At 46.4% G+C, this 18,615-nt stretch overlaps 1 protein-coding gene across 9 annotated transcripts in view; it reads left to right on the forward strand.

The window, feature by feature from the left end:
- Nucleotides 1-10,614: 10,614 nt before the first annotated feature.
- The window catches only part of Eif4g3 (eukaryotic translation initiation factor 4 gamma 3), a 284,385-nt gene continuing 276,384 nt past the window's right edge, over nucleotides 10,615-18,615 (forward strand). For all 9 annotated transcript variants that reach the window (XM_076861117.2, XM_076861118.2, XM_076861121.2 and 6 more), the window contains exon 1: nucleotides 10,615-11,330. In XM_076861117.2, the coding sequence (XP_076717232.2) occupies nucleotides 11,095-11,330 (236 nt within the window). In that variant the 5' untranslated portion in view covers nucleotides 10,615-11,094. The remainder of the gene's footprint in view (nucleotides 11,331-18,615) is intronic.

An 18,615-nucleotide genomic window follows, 5' to 3' on the forward strand; every position in this document is an offset into this window, starting at 1 on the left:
TTTATTTTGGTGCTGGGGATGGAACCCAGGGCCTCATGCAGTCCTAGCACGCTCTACCACTGACCTTCACCCCCAACGGGTGCTTTCCACATTTGCATTTATAAAGTCTTAGGAGATCAAGGCTGGTATCATCATGACTACACTACAGATAGAAACTGAAGTTCAGATCACACGGCTAGTAAGCTGAGATGGGAACCCAAGTAACCTGGCCCCGAGGCCGGGGCTCTTAACCGCTGTGCCCTTCTGGCCCATGATTTAGAGCTCTGTGCTGCTACCACAGAGCCATGTGGCATTTCCCCTCCCCAAAGAGCTTCAGCTGGATCAGAGTAAGGAAGAGCTGAAGGGGGAGGGGGATCCCCATTGATTGACAGTCTCCTGTGTGTCCAGAACTGTGCTGGATCTTTCCACCTTGCAACTTTGTAGGAACATTGGAACTATCATCATGCCCTACGCACAGAGGAGAGGAATTGAGGTCCAGAGGGTGAAGCAATTCAACTAAGTTCTCAGAACTGGGATTTGCGCCAAGATCTATTGTGTTCCAAACCCCATGCCCAAGCCGCAGAAGTAGGACAGCACCGAGTCCTCCGCCCACATTTCTCAGTTACAGTGTCAGGGAGAAGGACCCAATTTCCCCTAGGAGCAGGAAAGGCCACTCTGAAAGTCCTGGGTGGCCGGGCATGGTGGGGCAAGACTAGAATCCCAGCAGCTCTGGAGGCTGAGGCTGATTGTAAATTCAAAGCCAGCCTCAGCAACTTAGCAAGACCCTGTCTCTAAGTAAAAAATAAAAAGGACTGGTGATGTGACTCAGTGGTTAAGCACCCCTGGGTTTAATCCCTGGTACCAAAACAAACAAATAAAATGAAATTTGGGTGGCAGAGGGCTCCCACTTATCCCTGCAGATGGTAGTTCCCAAATCTGACAGGGTAGAGGAACATTCAAAGACTCAATCAACCTCCCTCCTTAACTGTTTATGGAGCATCCATCTCCCATGTGCCAGGCTCTGTGCTGGGCACACAGCAGTGCAGGTGAAAGTCACAGTCTCTGTCCCTGAGAGAAAGAAATCCTCTGTGTTAAGGCATAAAATGAAAAAAGTTTTTTTTTTTTTTTAATGTTCAAAAAGCAAGTTGTGCTATTATCCCCAAGCTATTTAAAAATCCAGCTTCACAGAAGAGAAAAATATATTTTGTTTGATTTTCTGGGGCTGGGGATCGAACCCAGGGCCCTCCCACACACTAGGCAAGTGTACTGAGCTCTACCTCCCGCCCAGGAGAAATAAGTATTGAATATTTCCCTTGTGCCAGATACTAGGCTACACAAGCCCTTTAATAGAGTGCAATGAAATCACAAGAAAATAATGTCCTACCGCAGGGGACGGAACAATTAATTCTGTTTAGGGCAGGGAGAGGGAACCAAGGAAAGTTTGTCTCACGGATGATACCTGAGCCAGGTTTGGAAGGGCAAATAGCAGCTTCCAGGCAACCCAGGAGATCCTCCAGGGGCAGTGTGGGCCACTGTATGGAAAAGCCCTGGAGACACCAGAGCGTGTGGGTGTCTGGGGTGCGTGTCAGAGGGCCGCGGGGCGGGGACTGAGATGGACAAGTACCAGATGTGATGGGCCACAGGTGCCCATCTGAGGAGCTGGACCGTAGCCCATACCCACTCACCCCGCATAACGGGCGAGAGCCAGCAGCTGCTCCAGCACATCTATTCCAGCGCAAGGAAAGGCAGGCGATGAGGGTGGAGGGGAGAAAAGAGCTGATTGCCAAATTTGGGAAAATGAAAAATGTTCATCTGCAGAATTAATCCTGAACCACTGCTATTTTCATTCTCCCGCTGGTGGGAAAAGGCAGAGCCGAGCCATGCTGAGGCCTTCTTCCAGGTGTCTGGAGCGAGGGCGGCCAGGCGGGGTTGGCTCCCACGGAGATCACAGGAGCCAGCCTTGGATGGCGCCAGCTGTGGGCATCTGGAAATCCAGCTTCCTCCTCTAGTCACTAGATATGGGGTAAATCAGAGTCCAGGATTTTCCCAAGGCAGCTAGCTTGGCAGGATATTTAAATGGCCTCAGACTCAACAAGAGCCAGGGGAAGGCTGGGCCACCCAGGGTAGAGGGATGTGGTTTCTAGACTCCGGAGGGGTGTGTGGGTGATTGAGTGAAGTCCCTGGGCTTGCACAGGGCTAGAGGCACTAGTAGGTAGTAGAGGCCTTTCACTGGGCCGGGCAGGCTGGTCTCAGTAATGGGGCAGCTCAGTGGCTTTGGTGCGTTTGAGGGTCCTTGAATAAAGCCTGGTCCCCAGGACCCAGATAAGGGAGGAAGGGCTTTGCTCTGTATCATCTCCTACATGCAGTCACTATTAATCCTCAGAACCCAATTAAATGAATTAATGCATGTCAAGAATTTTGCCTAATTCTTGGTGCATAGTGAGGCTCAGTATATGTTGTTAGTCAGATACCCAAACGGTTGTTGTTTTTTTTTTTTTTCTTACTAGTTTATTTAATCCCAACAGCTCTAGGAAGTAGAAATCCACCACTTAAAAAATTGTTTTACAGTTGAGGAAACTGAAGCACTTGGCTCAAGGACACACAGTTAAAAGTGACAAAGCTGGAAAGAACGTCTACAGCTCAACAATGATAACAAAATGAATAACCCAGCTGGGCCCAGTGGTGCACACCTATAATCCCAGTAGCTCAGGAGGCTGAGGCAGGAGGATCTTGAGTTCAAAGGCAGCCCCAGCAATTTAGTGAGGTCCTAAGCAACTCAGTGAGATCTGTTTCTAAATAAAATATTACAAAAGGGCTGGGGATTTGGCTTTGTGGGAAAGCACCCTGAGTTCTATCCCTGGTACCGAACCAAAACAAAGAGCTTGGGGGCATGGCTTAGTAGGGGAGTGCTTGTCTAGCACATATGGGAGGCCCTGGGTTCCATCCCCAGCACTGCAAAAGTAAATATATAAAAAATACATAAATATTTAAAAATAGGCAAAAGACTCTAGTAGAGATTTCTCTGAAGACACACAAATGGTGAATAGTGAGCATGAGAAGATGCTCAGCAACACTAATCATTAGGGAAAAGCCAGGTGCAGTGCCACCCACCTGTAATCCCAGCAAATTGTGAGGCTGAGGCAGGAGGATCACAAGTTTGAGGCCAGCCTCAGCAACTTCAAGAGGCCCTAAGCAATTTAGTGAGTCCCTGTCTCTAAATAAAATATAAAAGGGGGGCTGGGGATATGGTTCCATGGTTAAACGCCCCTGAGTTCAATCCCTGGTACCAAAAAAAAAAAAAAAAAAAGGAAATGCAAATCAAAATCAAAACCACAACAAGAAGCCAGGTGCAGTGAAGCACGCCTGTAATCCCAGCGGCTTGGGAGGCTGGGGCAGGAGGATTGCAAGTTCAAAGCCAGCCTCAGCAATTGTCCAAGGCACTAAGCAACTCAGTGAGGCCCTGTCTCTAATAAAATACAAAATAGGGCTGGGGATGTGGCTCAGTGGTCAAGTGCCCCTAAGTTCAATCCCTGGTAGCCCCCCGCAAAAAAAATCAAAATGAGAAAGGGACTTCATACCCATTAAGGTAGATCCCACAAAAAGAAAAAAGAAAAAGTGTAAATATAGCTGTGGAAAAACTAGAACCCCATCCCTTGCTGATGGAGTGACAAAAAATGGTGCAACCAGTGTGAAAAAACAGCAGGGCTGTTCCTCAAAGGTTAAACAGAGAATTATAATGTGACCCAGCAGTTCCACATCCACGTACGTGTCCCAAAGAACTGAAAGCAGGAGCTCAAGCAGACACCTTCAAACAGATGCATTTTTATTAGTAGCTGCATTATTCACAGTAGCCAAAAGGTAGAAATGACTCCAATGTCTGGAGACATCTGAATGGATGAACCGAACCCAAGCCAGCCCCACACAGTGGAACAGTTCTCAGTCCTAGAAAGGAATGAATTCTGATCCATGCTGCAGCATGGATGCATCTTGAAAACGTGCCAAGTGAAATAATTGACTCACCAAAGGACAAATGCCACATGATTCCACTCACAGGAGGTACCTCAAATAGTCAGAGTCACAGAAGCAGAAAATAATGCTGCGGTTGACGGGGACTAAGGGGAGGCCACGCGGGGAGCTGTTGTGTAGTGGGTATGGAGCTCCAGTCTGGGATGATGAGAACATTCCAGAGATGGATGGTGGTGACAGTTACAGAGCAAAGCAACAAAGCTGGAAGATGTAGGTCTGGCTGTCCCCAGAGCCCCGGGGGGAGGGTTTCCTGGATCCACTTTCTCCTTCCCAGGAAAAGGAAACTCAGCGGCAGAGCAGGCGGTCGGAGGCTGGCACGAGATGTCCCGGGACTTGGCTTGGTGTGAGTTATCATACGAACCTTCCTTAAAGTGGACTTCTGCAGGAGAATTTTCAAGTGACCTATTTCTCTCTGCAACTAGACGTGACTTCCTGGGCTCCCTAGGGGCCCAGCACAGTGCCCTGCACAAAGTTGTCTCTCAACAGTGCTTGTCTGGTGAATTCTGGAATTCCCTCCTGAGGCACATGGGGAGCTGCGGCCTGTGCTTCAGGTGGCAAAAGCCCTGTGGGGTGGCAGGATACGATCAGATGGTGAGAGACACCTTGGTCTGGAAGCCAAGAGAGGCCATGAGCTTGTATCCTGGCTCTGCTGCTTGCTTGCTATAACCTTGAGAAAATGCTTTCCCATCTGCTCCATCCCTAAATCCTGGAGTTTGGGAAAGGTAACCCCTGGAGGGCATCCTCAGCCCTGAATAGACTCCACAGAATAACTTTTTAAAAACTGTGGTAACATACACATGAAATCAAGCCTCTCAACCATTCCATAATAATACTTTTTGCTCCTGTTGCACCCTGGTGAAGCTGGACTATCAGCAGCCCTAGAGGCTGGCTGTAGTCACCTCCAGGAGCAGCTAAGGACTGGAAGCCATTACGCAGACTGTGGGCACAGTGTGGGGCAGCCAGCCCCGGGAAGGCTGAGGGACAGCAAATCAGAGAAGCTGCAACTGCCCAAGGGAAGGAGCTAATGTTGTGGAGGTGCTTCCTCTACCCAGGTTTTGTTAACGGTCTCTGCAGACAGGGTCCTCTCCTGGTTATAGGCAGAGCTCTCTGTCTTTATTTTTGGTACTAGGAATTGAACCCAGGCGCGCTTTACCACTGAGCTACATCCCAGCCCTTTTAATTTTTATGTTGAGACAGGATCTCCCTAAGTGGGCCAGGCTGGCCTCAAACTTGCGATCCTCCGGTCCCAGCCCTCTGAGTTGCTGGGATCACAGGCGTGGCCACCACACTGGCTAGAGGCAGACCTCATGTCTTCAGTGGGCAAATGGCCCACAGAAGTTAGGAAACTTGCTTACGCGGTGGACCCACTAGGCTGTGAGGTTAGAGTCCAGACCTGTCTTCAAGTTTTTGACTATTGGGGCTGGGGTGTAGCTCAGGGATAGAGTGCGTACTCCACGAGGCCCTGGGTTCAATCCCCAGCACGCTACGGAAAAGTTTATATCCTTGGAAGGGAACTGCCACCCCCACATGCTACCCTCCCATGGCCCTGAGACACGTGGAAGGGCCTGCTGGCCTGACTCTTTCCTGGGACAGCATTTGGGGCTCACGATGGGCATGCGCACCGCACAGGAGGAGCAAACATTTACTTCCCCACTAGGGTGTCTTTCCTTCCATTCACATCCCCTGACATTCACAGGAACCCTGACTCTCCTCCCTTCCTTTGGGCCTCCCAGCTCTACACCTTAATGTCAAGGTTTTAAATCTTGGGCTACCAAGGTCTGTAAGAACTCCACTGTTGGCAGGCGTTGGTAGAGCGGAGCACCTACTGAGACACAAACCCTTTGTGGCTAATAAAGATGATTTCTTCTGAGAATCCCATGGGCTTAAACTGAAAACAGCTGAGAATAAGATGCTCCCTGAGGGCACTGGGCCCATGGATCTGGGTGAGGCAGGAGGCAGAACTAGTCTCTCTCTTTTTTTTTTTTTTTGTATTAGGGATTGAACTCAGGGGCACTCCACCACTGAGCCACATCCCCAGCCCTACTTTGTATTTTATTTAGAGACAGGATCTCACTGAGTTGCTTAGCGCCTTACTGGTGCTGAGGCTGACTTTGGATTCGTGATCCTCCTGCCTCAGCCTCCTGAGCCACTGGGAGGACTCTTTTATTAAACATTTTTTTTTTTTTTTGTAGTTGTAAATGGACAGAATGCCTTTATTATATTTGTTTTTATGTGCTGCTGAGGATCAAACTCAGTGCCTCAGACATGCTAGGCAAGTGCTCTGCTACTGAGCCCCAGCCCCAGCTCAGGACTGGATTCCTGATAGACAGGGCTGTGAGTGCAAAGACATTCCATGCAGACTTTTTTTTTTTTTTTAATATTTTTTAGTTGCTTAAGTATCTTTATTTTTTATTTATTTATATGTGGTGCTGAGGATTGAACCTAGTGCTCACACATGCTAGGCAAGCGCTCTGTCACTGAGCCACAATCCCAGCCCCCCCATGCAAACTTTTTTTTAAATATTTTTTTTTTAGTTTTAGGTAGACACAATATCTTTATTTTATTTTTATGTGGTGCTGAGGATCGAACCCATGCCTCACGCATGCCAGGCGAGTGCGCTACCACTTGAGCCACATCCCCAGCCCAGCCCCATTCAAACTTTTAAAATGACTATGAAGAGTTGGGCATAGTGGCACATGCCTATAACCTTGCAATTTAGGAGGCTGAGGCAGGAGGATTGCAAGTTCAACGTCAGCCTTAGCAACTTAGTGAGGCCCTGTCTCAAAATAAAAAAAATAAAAAGGGCTGGGTCTGTAACTCAGTGGTTGAGTGCCCCCTGAGTTTCAATCCCAGTACAAAAAAAAAAAAAAAAAAAAAAGACATTAGGAGTCTACATGCTTGTAGTCTCAGCTACTGTTTGAGCCCAACCAGGGCAAAATAATTAAGACCCTGTCTTAAAAAAGGAGAGGGAGGAGAATGAGGAGAGGAAGGAGAAGGAGAGGAGGAAAATAAAGAAATTAAGGCTCTTCCCACCTTAAGCCTGATCCCAGTTCACCCAGAGAAAAAGAGCAATGATCCCACATGCCAAAAGTCACTGGGTCATGAGAAGATTCCTAAGTTCCCCTCACCTGTCTCGGACTCTAGAAACAGCAGAGGGCTGGCTGCTCAAGACCCAATACTCCTTCTTTCTCCTGATGCAGTGAGGCCTGGGCCCTGTTGCTTAGGACTTTTCCAGGATAACACCAAATCTTCTGGCAACTCACTCAGCAAATATCACATCCTATTTATTGAGTGGTAACTCTAAGGGACACTTTAAATGACCAAGAAATGACCCCACATAAATGAATAATAGGTAAAATGTATTAAAAAATGACCATGAGGGCTGGGGATATAGCTCCATTGGTAGAGTGCTTGCCTTGCACGCACAAAGCCCTGGGTTCAATCCCCAGCATCAAAAAATTAAAAAATAAAAATAAAATGTGACTATGAGCCAGGGAATGGGCTTTGTATTTGTTTTATTTCTCATGATAACTCCAGAAGATAGAATCTATTTTACAGATGAGAACTGTGGCTTGGAGAGGTGAAGAGTTTTCTCTAAAGTCATACAGCTAATAATTGGCAGGGCGGAGAATCACACTCAGATAATTTGGTTCCAAAGGAAGTGCCCTAAGAGGTGAAAGCTTCCATTGCCCAGGGGGCCCTGAGAGTCCTGGGAGCCCTGTCCAGCTCAGCCCAGGAGTAAGAAGAAGGGCTGCCTACAGGAGGTGATGCTTGAGCCAAGCTCCTGAGCAGCAATTAGCCAATTGGCTAAGAGGATGGTTTGGTGGTACAGGTAATAGAAGTAGTCAGCATATAGGTCCCAGGGCAAGAATGATGGCATTGTGGCAAAAGACCGAGATGCTCTGGATTCAAGGTAGAATGTAGCAGCAGGCTGAAAGTAGCACCCAGATCCTAAAGGGCCCTGGATTTAGACATAATCCTGAAGTCAATGAAGGGCTTTTAACAGGCAAGTTAACAAAAATCAGCTTTTCTAGCCAGGTGCAGTGGCGGTGCCTGTAATTCCAGTGGCTCAGGAGGCTGAGGCAGGAGGATTGAGAATTTGAAGCCAGCCTCAACTTAGAGAGACCCTGTCTCTAATAAAATACAAAATAGGGCTGGGGATGTGGCTCAGTGGTTGAGTGCCCCTGAGTTCAATCCCCAGTACCTCCCCCACTCCCGAATCAGATTTTCTTTCTTTTTATTTATTTATTTATTTTGTGGCACAAGGGATCAAAACCAGGGTCTAACACATGCAAGGTGAATACTCAACAGAGCTAAGACCCCAGCCCTTTTTACTTTTTGAGTTAGGGTCTTGCTCAGTTGCACAGGCTGGCCTTAAACTTGCAATCCTCCTGCTTCATTTTCCTGAATAGCTGGGACTACAGGCGTGTACCACTTGCCCAGCCCAAAGCAGCTTTTCTTCTTGACAGTGACTCTGGCTGTGGTGAAGAGATGACTATGCTGCAGGCAGTGTAGCAGAGCTGACCTGGAGTTGGTGCCTTGGGTTTGAATCTCAACAGTTCCACTTAAAAGTTACACGTGTTGCCTTTTCACATCTTTGAATCTCAGTATCTTTAATCGAAAATGAGAATATATTCATCTTACAGATTGTTAGGGGACTGTGTTAATGTAAGAAAAATGTTTAGCACAATTGTACCATGGCACACAATGGGTAATCAATAAACATTAGCTGCTTTGTGGTAGTGGTGAGGTGTTGAGCAGGGCCATGCTTTTGGATGAGGGAGCTGTATCTTTTTGACTTTCCTCTCTACAAGTCTCTACAAGTTTCCCCCTTTGATAGCCTGAGGCCAGAATCTTATCAGGGACATTGACATTATTTTGCCCAAGGTCTATCTGTTTCAAAAGAGATAAATGTTCCTGAAGTGCTTAGCAAGGACCAGGCACACACTAATTGCCTGATGCTTGTACTATTAAGTTAGGAAATGAAACCAGCTCAGAAAAGAATAACAATTAAGCAATTATCAGTTTGTTATCACCCTAGTGTAAATGAGAAGTCAAATCTTTTTCTGGGAACAGGTTTTGATTGGGATAAAGAAGCCTAAGATCTCAGAACATGAAATGAGAATCTGGGGAACTTAAGGACCTCTTGGGAATTTTTCCAGGCAAGACTGGAGAGGCTGCAGAAATCCAATCCTAGATAACAAGGTGTTACAAATCCAAACGATTTAGGATTCCTCAGTAGGAAGTAGCTGCTGCCTTCCTGTGTGGAGACGGGGATGAGGTTTTCTTTTCACCAGGGAACTGTGAAGCCCCAGCCAACAGGGGTGGCAGTCGTGGTGGTATCTGCTCTTTTATCCCAGTGGGCACTTCTGGGGACCCCAGGGGCTGTCATGAATTAAGCATCCACTACATGGAAAAGCTTTAATTAAAAGAAAAAAAAAAAAAAAAGGCAGGCGGACAGTCTGAGGCAGTGTCGCAGGAGTTAGAACTGGGCTCTAACCTTGACGGTCAACTGTTGTCCACAGACCCTGGCAAGTCTCCAGTTCGTTTTGAGCTTCAATTTCCGTGTGTGTGTGTGTGTTGGTATTGAGCCTCTCTTGGCCTCAGTTTCTCCACTTGGACTTCACAGGACTGCATGAGCTAGTGAAGGCTCAGTGCCATGCCCGATGGCCACTGGACTACTCCGAGATCCTGAGGCTCCTTTTCCCTCAGTGCTACTGAGCGCTCGGGACGAGGCTCCTGCACCGGGCGGGTGTGCGGGGTGAGGGTGGGAGTGATCGTGATGGAGCCAGCGTGGGGATTAAAAGACCTTATCAACAAGTGTTGCCCCAGCATCCGACGGACGTGAGGAGAAGACCATGGGCTGCCCCCCAAGAGGCGCGCCAGTCCTGGGGTAGGCTTTCCGAAGAGCCCATCCAGAGCCCTCGGTTAAGGATGCTGACTAGATAAGGCGGGTCGGATCAACTTGGGACCAGGCAAGGTTCGTCCCAAAGAAAGTGGAATTCCGATCCAGGCTTGGCTGGCTCAGTCCCTGCCCAGCTGAATGACCTTGGACCGGTCACTTTTCCTCCCCCGGCCTCCTCATTCCAATTCCCTCCCAATGAGTACGGACAGCGTGTCGACATAATGGATGTGAAAGGCGTCGCCAAGGGCCGCAGACTGGTATTTGTTATGTTAATAAGCGCCGGCGGCGGGCGGGTTCCTAACCTCCCGCTTTCGCTCAGGTGAAGCGGTTCTTTCCGCAGGAACTGGGGTTTGTCGCCTCGCTGCCCCTGCGGGCCGGGCTCTGCGGAAAGCAGACTTCGAGGCCGTTACCATTGTTCTTCGAGGCTGGGCCGCAGGGGAGGGCTCTCGCCGGCCAGACCTCGCCTTTGGTCTCTCCCTCCGCCCCGCACTCGCCGGCGGCGAGCCTGAGAAGCCCCCTAGCCGATCTTTCCCGAGGAAGGCAGTCAGTCCTAGAGCGCTCCCGAACGGAGACCGAAGACGCCCCCGAACGCTTCCGAAGAATCCCGACCGCTCTCTGTCTCCGGAAAGAGCCGAAGGTGCTTCGCATCCTCGGCCTACCGAGTCATTCCGAAAATACCCGAAGTTTTCCGAGCGGCCGTCCTGCCGGACTGCTGGAGGCGGCCGCAGCGCCATGTTGGATGCTCTGCTCGTTGAGTGAAGAAAATCCGCCGGCATCGCCTGAGCCCCGCTACCGAGAAGGGCGCCGCTTCCCCCGGGGAGGGGGATAAAGACCCCCCGCCGCCGGCCCATGAGGATATTGCCGTGAAAGGTCCGGTCTCTCCGCCTCCTGCCCCCGCCGGGTCCGGCCCCCCCCCTGGGGTCGCGTTGTCACGGAGACCGGCAGCCGGTGGTGCTGGCCCGCGGGGCGGCTGCTGCTGCCGGCGGCGGCGGCGGCGGCGGCGGCGGCGGAGGGCGTGTGTGACCAGCCCCGGCCCCCTCCTCCTCCTCCTCCCAGCCTCCCCCCGGCCCCCCGCTCCCGCCGCCTCCCCGGGTCAGCCCCCAACCCGCCCCCCCGCTGCCCCCGGCCCCTGCACCCCGGCGCGCCCGGTCCCGCTCTGGGGGGGTTGGTGGCTTCGCTTTGCCATGAGTTTACCGCAGAAACCGGCTCTGAAATCAGGCTCAGCGGCTGCAGCAGGAACCGGACCCGGCACCGGAGCGGCGGCGGCGGCGGCGGCGGCAGCAGCAGCAGCAGCAGCAGCAGCAGCGGTACCGCCTCCTCACCCGGCGGCGGCAGCGGCGGCAGCGGCGGCAGCGGCGGCGGCAGCAGCGGCCCCTCCTCACCCGAACATCAGGGCCCTCCAGACCCAGGCGCCCCAACAGTATCCTTTTCACCTTCCTGCCGGCCCTTCGGCTCTCGTTGCCGCAGCCCGGGGGGGACCCCGCAGTCCGGGGGGACCTTCTTGCCCGCCGCCACCCTCCAGCCAGGAAAGGGACTGCCGCTCAAGCCCAGGCACCGGGCTTGGCCGGAGCTTTTGGGGTTCCTCGGCAGCAGCACTGCGGGGCGCACTGGGACCCTCCGCAGTACGGTGAAAACTAGCTCCACTCGGCCATGCTTCTGCAGCCCTTCCCTTTTAGATCGGGGGAACCTTCTCTCTTGTCGCTGCCTCCTCTTCCTCCTGTGGCCCCCCCTCCCCTTTATTGGGCAGAATTTGCTGGTGCCTGGGATCGACCCTGCAGGCAAGGCTTTCCTCTGGTTGTTGTGAGGATACACACCCTCCTACTTCTCCTCTCCCTTCAGCTCCCTTTGCAGCGGGCCTTGGTGGGCTCCCCGAATCATTATTAATACATAATAAACTTTATTGGTAAATTTCCTGTTTGAAACCAATCAGCTCGTTCCCGAGGTAAGTTGGATTTTCAGTCTACGGTGAAACGTACAAAAAAAGCATTCCCTCTGGCTAATGTTTTTTAACGATTGGGGGAGTTGTGATGTGGTTTGTGGTGGAGCGCGATCTAAGGAGGAAATGTTACACCGGACGCTTCCCTGTCTTTGACCTTTTTAAAGGAAGAGGAAGTTAACTGACATTACCCATCACCCCCAAAAGACTCACTGCTTGGAAGGCTTGTGTTAGGACGAATATTTCTAAAGGGCTTTAATTTGCTCTTCGTAGGCCTGATGTTTTACAGGGTAGCGGGGCTCCTGGAGGAAACGCTAGTATTGTGTCTTACGTTATTTGCGTTATTTGTGGAATTTTGGACAGCTTTGATTGAAAAGTCTTGGTGATGAGGTGTTTTAGTCAAAAACTAGCTGAGGAAGGTAGAACATTTTATTAATGAATTCCATAGAGGTATAGAAAGGTGTTACCTACCGAGGGTAGCATTTCATGCACCTCCTCCTTCTCTCATCCCTTGTATTTCTGTTAATCAATAATAATTGGATGTGTTTTGGGGTTTGAATCATGTTGAATTTGATTTTTAGAGATAGTAGGATATTTGAGTAAATAACTCCTCCGAGGGCCACAGATTATTTCACAATCTAGTTTGATTCTTGTCTGTATCAATTACTTTGAGAAGGAAAAGGCATCTCCCTTCCAGAGTCATTTCAGGTCATTGGTTTTTGTCAAGTGTCATTTTCTCTGTTCTTTAAATATTGTTAGTCCACATTTTTCAATGCAGGCATTGTGGCTCAGAGGAAAGATAAGTTCCATTCCAGTGTGATGTGTGTACTGATTTCACAATGTTTTTATCCTGCATGATTCTGTTCAATTAAGAATTGTTTACCTATGAGAATATTGAGTGTTGCTCCTGGAAAACCTGGTTAGTTTTGATTAATATCCCTAATTGTTTTACTGTGAGAGAAGGTTGATTGGCTTGCCTACTTCAAGGTAGAGGTCAGTGCTGGATTTCCTAAGTACTTCTATCTTCCATAGTACTTTGTGAGTCTAAGTTTTTTTCTAATTTCAGTTTTTTCCCCCTTATTTTCCATACTCTTGAGTAAGACTGGAAGTTTCTGTATTGTGTCACCAAGTGCATTATTCATTATCTGCATCTTTGAGATGTTTTGGCAATTAAATGGAAGTAATAAGTAGGACTGCATTGCTGACTATGACAGTGCTTGGTGAATTGGGTAACTTCCTAGACACAGAGACTGTGATTTGAGTGTTTTTTAAGTTTGCTTTTCTCAGTGGTTTTTTGGGAAGAGAGGACTTCTAAAAGCTCTGAGTTGGTTGTAACAGAAATAGTTACTAGTTCTGCAACTTAATTTTCCTTTGAATAAAAGAAACAGTTGTTAAAGATAAATTTAAGATATTATTTTCAGTGGGGATCAGTTTTAAACTTATCTAGTATATTAGATACTTTTATGTAACTTCAAGGTTTAATTTTGTCTCATGTCATTGAATCTAAAATTAATTTTCCTCTTGATGTATATTCTTCAACTCCTTACCTTCCTTTCCCTTTGCTTTATGTACTGAAAGGTTACAATTGCTAAAATATAAACACATTATATAAATAGTAAATGAGTTAGAGGTTACAGATTTCATCAGAACACTCTAGTGGGGAAATGATATCAACTGGTAATAGAAACTGGTTAAAAATGGATTGAAATAGAGCAGTTCTGTTTTTCTAACCTGAGGGAATGTGGGAATTTGTATTTAACACAGTGGTCATTATGTGATTAGTTGATAACATTGAAGCATCCAGGCTGGAGTGCAGAACTAGAGATGGTTTTTCCATAGCTTGAATAGATCAGTTCCTCAAAATATATGGGTACAGCTGTTTGCATCAAATTAACGAGTTCAGACATTTTTAATATATATAAATAGAGCGAGAGAGTCATATGGCAAGGTGTCCTTCATTTGTACTTAGTGTTCAAGTGACAAAGCATAAAACGAAGGGAAATGTTAGCAATAATGAATTTGAATGTAAACTGGAACCTGCTTAAGTAGGCATCAGTTTTGCATGGCGGGACCCATAAAACCATTTCAAGTAGAAATGACCTCTTTGACTGCGAAGAGGCAGAACATGGGGCTTGGTAGATAGTAGGGGCTGGAAGAAGAAAACTCTGATATGAAAAATGCTAAAAGCAAGGGAGAAATATGCTTAGAATTTTGATAACATAAGCCGACATGGAACTTAGAGTTTTTATTAAATTGTCACTTCAAAATATTTGCATTGAAGTCAGACACAGTGGTACATGCCTGTAATACTAGCTGCTTGGAAAGCTGAGGCAGGATTGCAAGTTCAAAGCCAGCCTGGGCAACTTAGGGAGACTCTCTCAAATTTGAAAGGGCCAAGGGATGTAGCTTAGTGGTAGAGTGCCTGCCCAGCATTTGTGAGACCTAGGATTCTATCCCTAGTTCTGAGGGAAAAAAAACTGCTGTGAGATCTGCTTACCCCAACCTATTAAGAGGTTGAGGGCTGGGCTGGGAGGTGCACACCTATAATCCCAGTGGCTTAGGAGGCTGAGACAGGAAGATCCTAAGTTGAAAGCCTCAGACAGTTACTGAGGCCCAAAGCAACTCAGTGAGAGCCTGTGTCTAAATAAAATTCAAAATAGGACTGGGCATGTGGCTCAGTGGTAGAGTTCACCCTGCCCAAAAGAAAAAGAGGTTGAGAGAGGCTGTGTTGAGAATATTTAACATTTTTTTTTTTTTTGGGGGGGGGGTGGTGATTTAACCACTTTGACTTTTTTGTTTTTTTTTTTTTGGTGCTGGGAATGGAAGCCAGGGCCTAGCACATGCTAGGCAAGTGCTCTACCAATGAGCTAAACCCCTAATCCTTTAATTTTTTTTTTTTTGGTACCAGGGATTGAACCCAGGGGTGCTTACCCACTGAGGCTGGCTTTGAACTGTAGATCCTCCTGCCTCAGCTTTTCAAGCCTCTGGGGTTACAGGTGCATGTAACTGGCTTAATTTTGTTTTGAGGCTGGGTCTCCTCAGTTGCTCAGGCTGGCCTCAAACTTGGGATCGATTTGGGAATTGATTGAATTTGTTATCCTTTTGTCTCAGTGTCTGGAATAGCTGGGATTATAAGCATGTACCATCGCACTTGGCTCAACTTTTACATTTTGATGAAAGCTGCTTTGACCTTTTCCACAGAAAATTGTCCATACACAGATTTAGATTTTTAGATTTTTATTTTTAGATTTTTTTTTAGATTTTTAGATTTAGATTTTTAGATTTTTCAGGGCATTCTTGGGTCCCTGTTAAAAGTCTAACTCTTTAGATTGAAACTGGTCATCCTTCAGATTATCAAGACAAATGAGTTTGAATTCAGGTGTCCAAATAGTTTTTACTTAAACAGAACAGTTTTATAGTCTATTATGAACACAAAGCTTTTTTCTTTGTATGAAAAGACTTCAGAATGTAATATCTCTCAGGGCTGTAGACATTTCTGGGGAGTCTAGTTGCTGTTTTGGGGCAGCCAGGTTGATGAAGAAAATTAGGCTGGGTAAGGTGGTGCACACCTGTAATCCCAGAGGCTCAGGAGGCTGAGACAGGAGGATTCTGAGTTCAAAGCTAGCCTCGGCAATTTAGCAAGGTCCTAAGCAACTCCGTGAGATCCTGTCTGTTAATAAAATACAAAATAGGGCTGGGGATGTGGCTCCGTAGTTGAGAGCCCCTGAGTTCAATCCCTGGTAGCCCTCTCCCCAAGAAAAAAGAAAATCAGTGCGTTCTTTGAAGGAACTAAATTTGTAAAAGACCTGTGTCAACCAGAAAATGGCTGTGTCCTCAGCTGTTTTGTGATAGATATATGATATTATTATTTTGTACTGGCAATAGAACCCATGGGCACTTTACCACAGACTGTATATTCCAATCCTTTTTATTTTGAAACAGGGTCTTGCTCAGTTGCTTAGGGTCTCACTAAGTTGCTGGGGCTGGCCTCAAACTTACCATCCTGCTGCCTCAACCTCCTCAGTTCCTGGGATTATAACAAGTATGTGCTAACTCTGTTATGCATCTAGTCTGGGAAGAAGGAATTAGGGATTCCTAGAAGAAGCTGACATCTGAACTAAATTAAGTGCAGTGTGCCACTACACCTGGCTGATATATGTGATGAAAAACCAATATTGTTGTTGCTGTTTTTTTTTCCTTTTGTATTATAGTTTTCCTTTTTTTTTTTAAAAAAATGTTTTTAGTTGTAGATGGACACAATACTTTTATTTTGTTTGTTTAGTTTTTTTATGTGACGCTGGGGATTGAACCCAGTGTGTCATGTGTGCTAGGCAAGTATACTACCACTGAGCCACAACCCCAGCCCTATAGTTTTTCTTTCTTTTTTTTTTTTTTTTCACCCTCTGTTGATTTTCAGTTTTGTCTTACAGATTGAAGCCAGTAATATTTGCTGTATTCTTTTTTCCTCTTTGCCAAAGCTAGATCTGAAAAAATAACATTAGTAGCAATAATAATAATATCCATTTATTGAGTGCCTACTATCTGGGAACCATACATACATGATTTTATTTATTTCTCCAAGAATTTTAATAAGGTAGATATTGTTGCTGTTTTATGGATAAGGAAACTGGAGTGCAGAGTAGTTAATAATGTTGCCAGGGTTATCTGCCCAGTAAAGGGTGGTCTGTGATTTGCACTGCTATGACTGACTCCAAGCCCATAATTGCCCTTTTTATTATGCTGTGCTATTTCTTATGCAACCTGCATGTAAGAATGAGAGGAAGAATACGCTCCTATATTTGAGAGCCGGGGAAAGTCTATATACAGAAAAGAAGCTCTGTGGAGTAATCTAGAACATAGTGATACTGTACCATAATTAATTAGTTCATAGCTACAAACTGCTAGACAAGTAGGTTATCTTTATCTCACTGATCTTTAAGCAGAGATTCTTTACATTAGACTCAATTCGTCTTTCTCCTTGTTCAGAAGTCAAGAAGGCCTCCAGCAAAATATGATGATAACTAGAACCAGGCCCTTGAGCATGCTGCTAGGCAACTACTCTACCACGAAGCCACGTCCACAGCCCCAAAAGGTCTGTCTGCTAAAAGTGGTTTGAAAACCATGCTAAAACTCTATCTATTTGTCATTGTTAAAATGAAGAGGACTTCCATTTGGGTCAATTATATTGGAGCTTTGGCATAAGTGGTAAAGTTGGGCGGGGTTGTGGCTCAGTGGTAGAGCACTTGCCTAGCATGTATGAGGCACAGGGTTCGATTCTCAGCACCACATATAAAACAACTAAATAAAGTCCATCAATAACTAATAAAAATATTTAATAAAAGTGGTAAGTTGAATTCATTTGTTCATTTATTCAGCACCTTCTGTGTGCCAGACTGGTGCTAGGTCTGGGGTTGAGGACTCAAAGAACTTGGTTTAGACAGGTAAACAGATAAAATATCATGAGACAAGTACAGTGCTAACTCTATTATGCATCTAGTCTGGGAAGAAGGAATTAGGGATTCCTAGAAGTTGACATCTGAACTAAATCAGAAGGATGAGTGTTACCTCAGGCTTAACTAGCTTCTCTTCTGCCACCTACTTTCCTTAATTCCATTGCTGTTGTTGATGCAAGGAATTTTAATAAAGTGCATTTCAATCATGTTTTTTTTTTTAAATTTTATTTGTTTGTTGGAGCCGGGAAGCTAGTGAAGGTGCCATAGAAAGCAGTGGTAAAGGGGCTGGGGATGTGACTCAAGCGGTAGCGCGCTCGCCTGGCATGCGTGTGGCCCGGGTTCGATCCTCAGCACCACATACAAACAAAGATGTTGTGTCCGCCGAGAACTAGAAAATAAATTAAAAAAAAAAAAAAAAGAAAGCAGTGGTAAAAACACTTATTGCTATAGATTCAAAGTGTCTTCTGCACTATAACCTCAGAAATTAATGTATGAAGAGAAATGCAACTAATCTTTGCTAGTTTTCCCACTTTATTATATAATAACCCTCCCCTTTTGATATTAAATACTCGCTTACAAATGGTACCTGCTGGCCTTAAAATATATGATTTAGTTTGGTATATTCAGCAGTGCCTCTGACATGCAGTAGAAAAATCTGGGTTTGAGTTTGGCTCTTCCATTTTAATAAATGTGTTGTATTACAGTAGTCACATTAACTGCTTCTGGTGTCAGGTTTTCCCTTCTCTAAAATATAGAGGTTATCTTGGGAGGCTGAGGCAGGAGAATTGCAAGTTTGAGATGAACTTGGGCAACTTGTGAGACCTCAGCAATTTAGGGAAACTGTGTCAAAAATTAAAAACTAAATGGTGGCACATGCCTGTAATTTGAGCAAATTGGAGACTGAGGTAGGAGGACAGATTGCCCTTTGGAGGCCAGCCTCAGCAATTTTGTGAGACCCTGTCTCAAAGTTAAAAATTCAAAGGCCTGGGGGGAGCTGGCATTGTAGTTCGGTGATAGAGTGCTTGCCTAGCATGTGTGAAAGAAAACAAGAGTATTTATGACATTTATAACTAAGAGGGAAAAAAATGCTCAGGCATGTAGCTCAGTTGTAAAGTGCTTCTGAGTTCAGTCCCAAGATCCCCAACACCCCCCCCCCCCCAAAAAAAAAAGATTCATTTATCTAGTGACCTTGATTTATATATAATTGGTTGTGATTCTGAAGATTATGCTTTGAGGTTTGTTTTATTCTTCCATGTTTAGGGGAAGGATTTATAGGGACTAGTTGATGGTATTTGTCTTATGACATTTTTCTAGGA

This window comes from Callospermophilus lateralis, chromosome 7 (genome assembly GCF_048772815.1).
Source record: "Callospermophilus lateralis isolate mCalLat2 chromosome 7, mCalLat2.hap1, whole genome shotgun sequence".
Taxonomy (NCBI): domain Eukaryota; kingdom Metazoa; phylum Chordata; class Mammalia; order Rodentia; family Sciuridae; genus Callospermophilus; species Callospermophilus lateralis.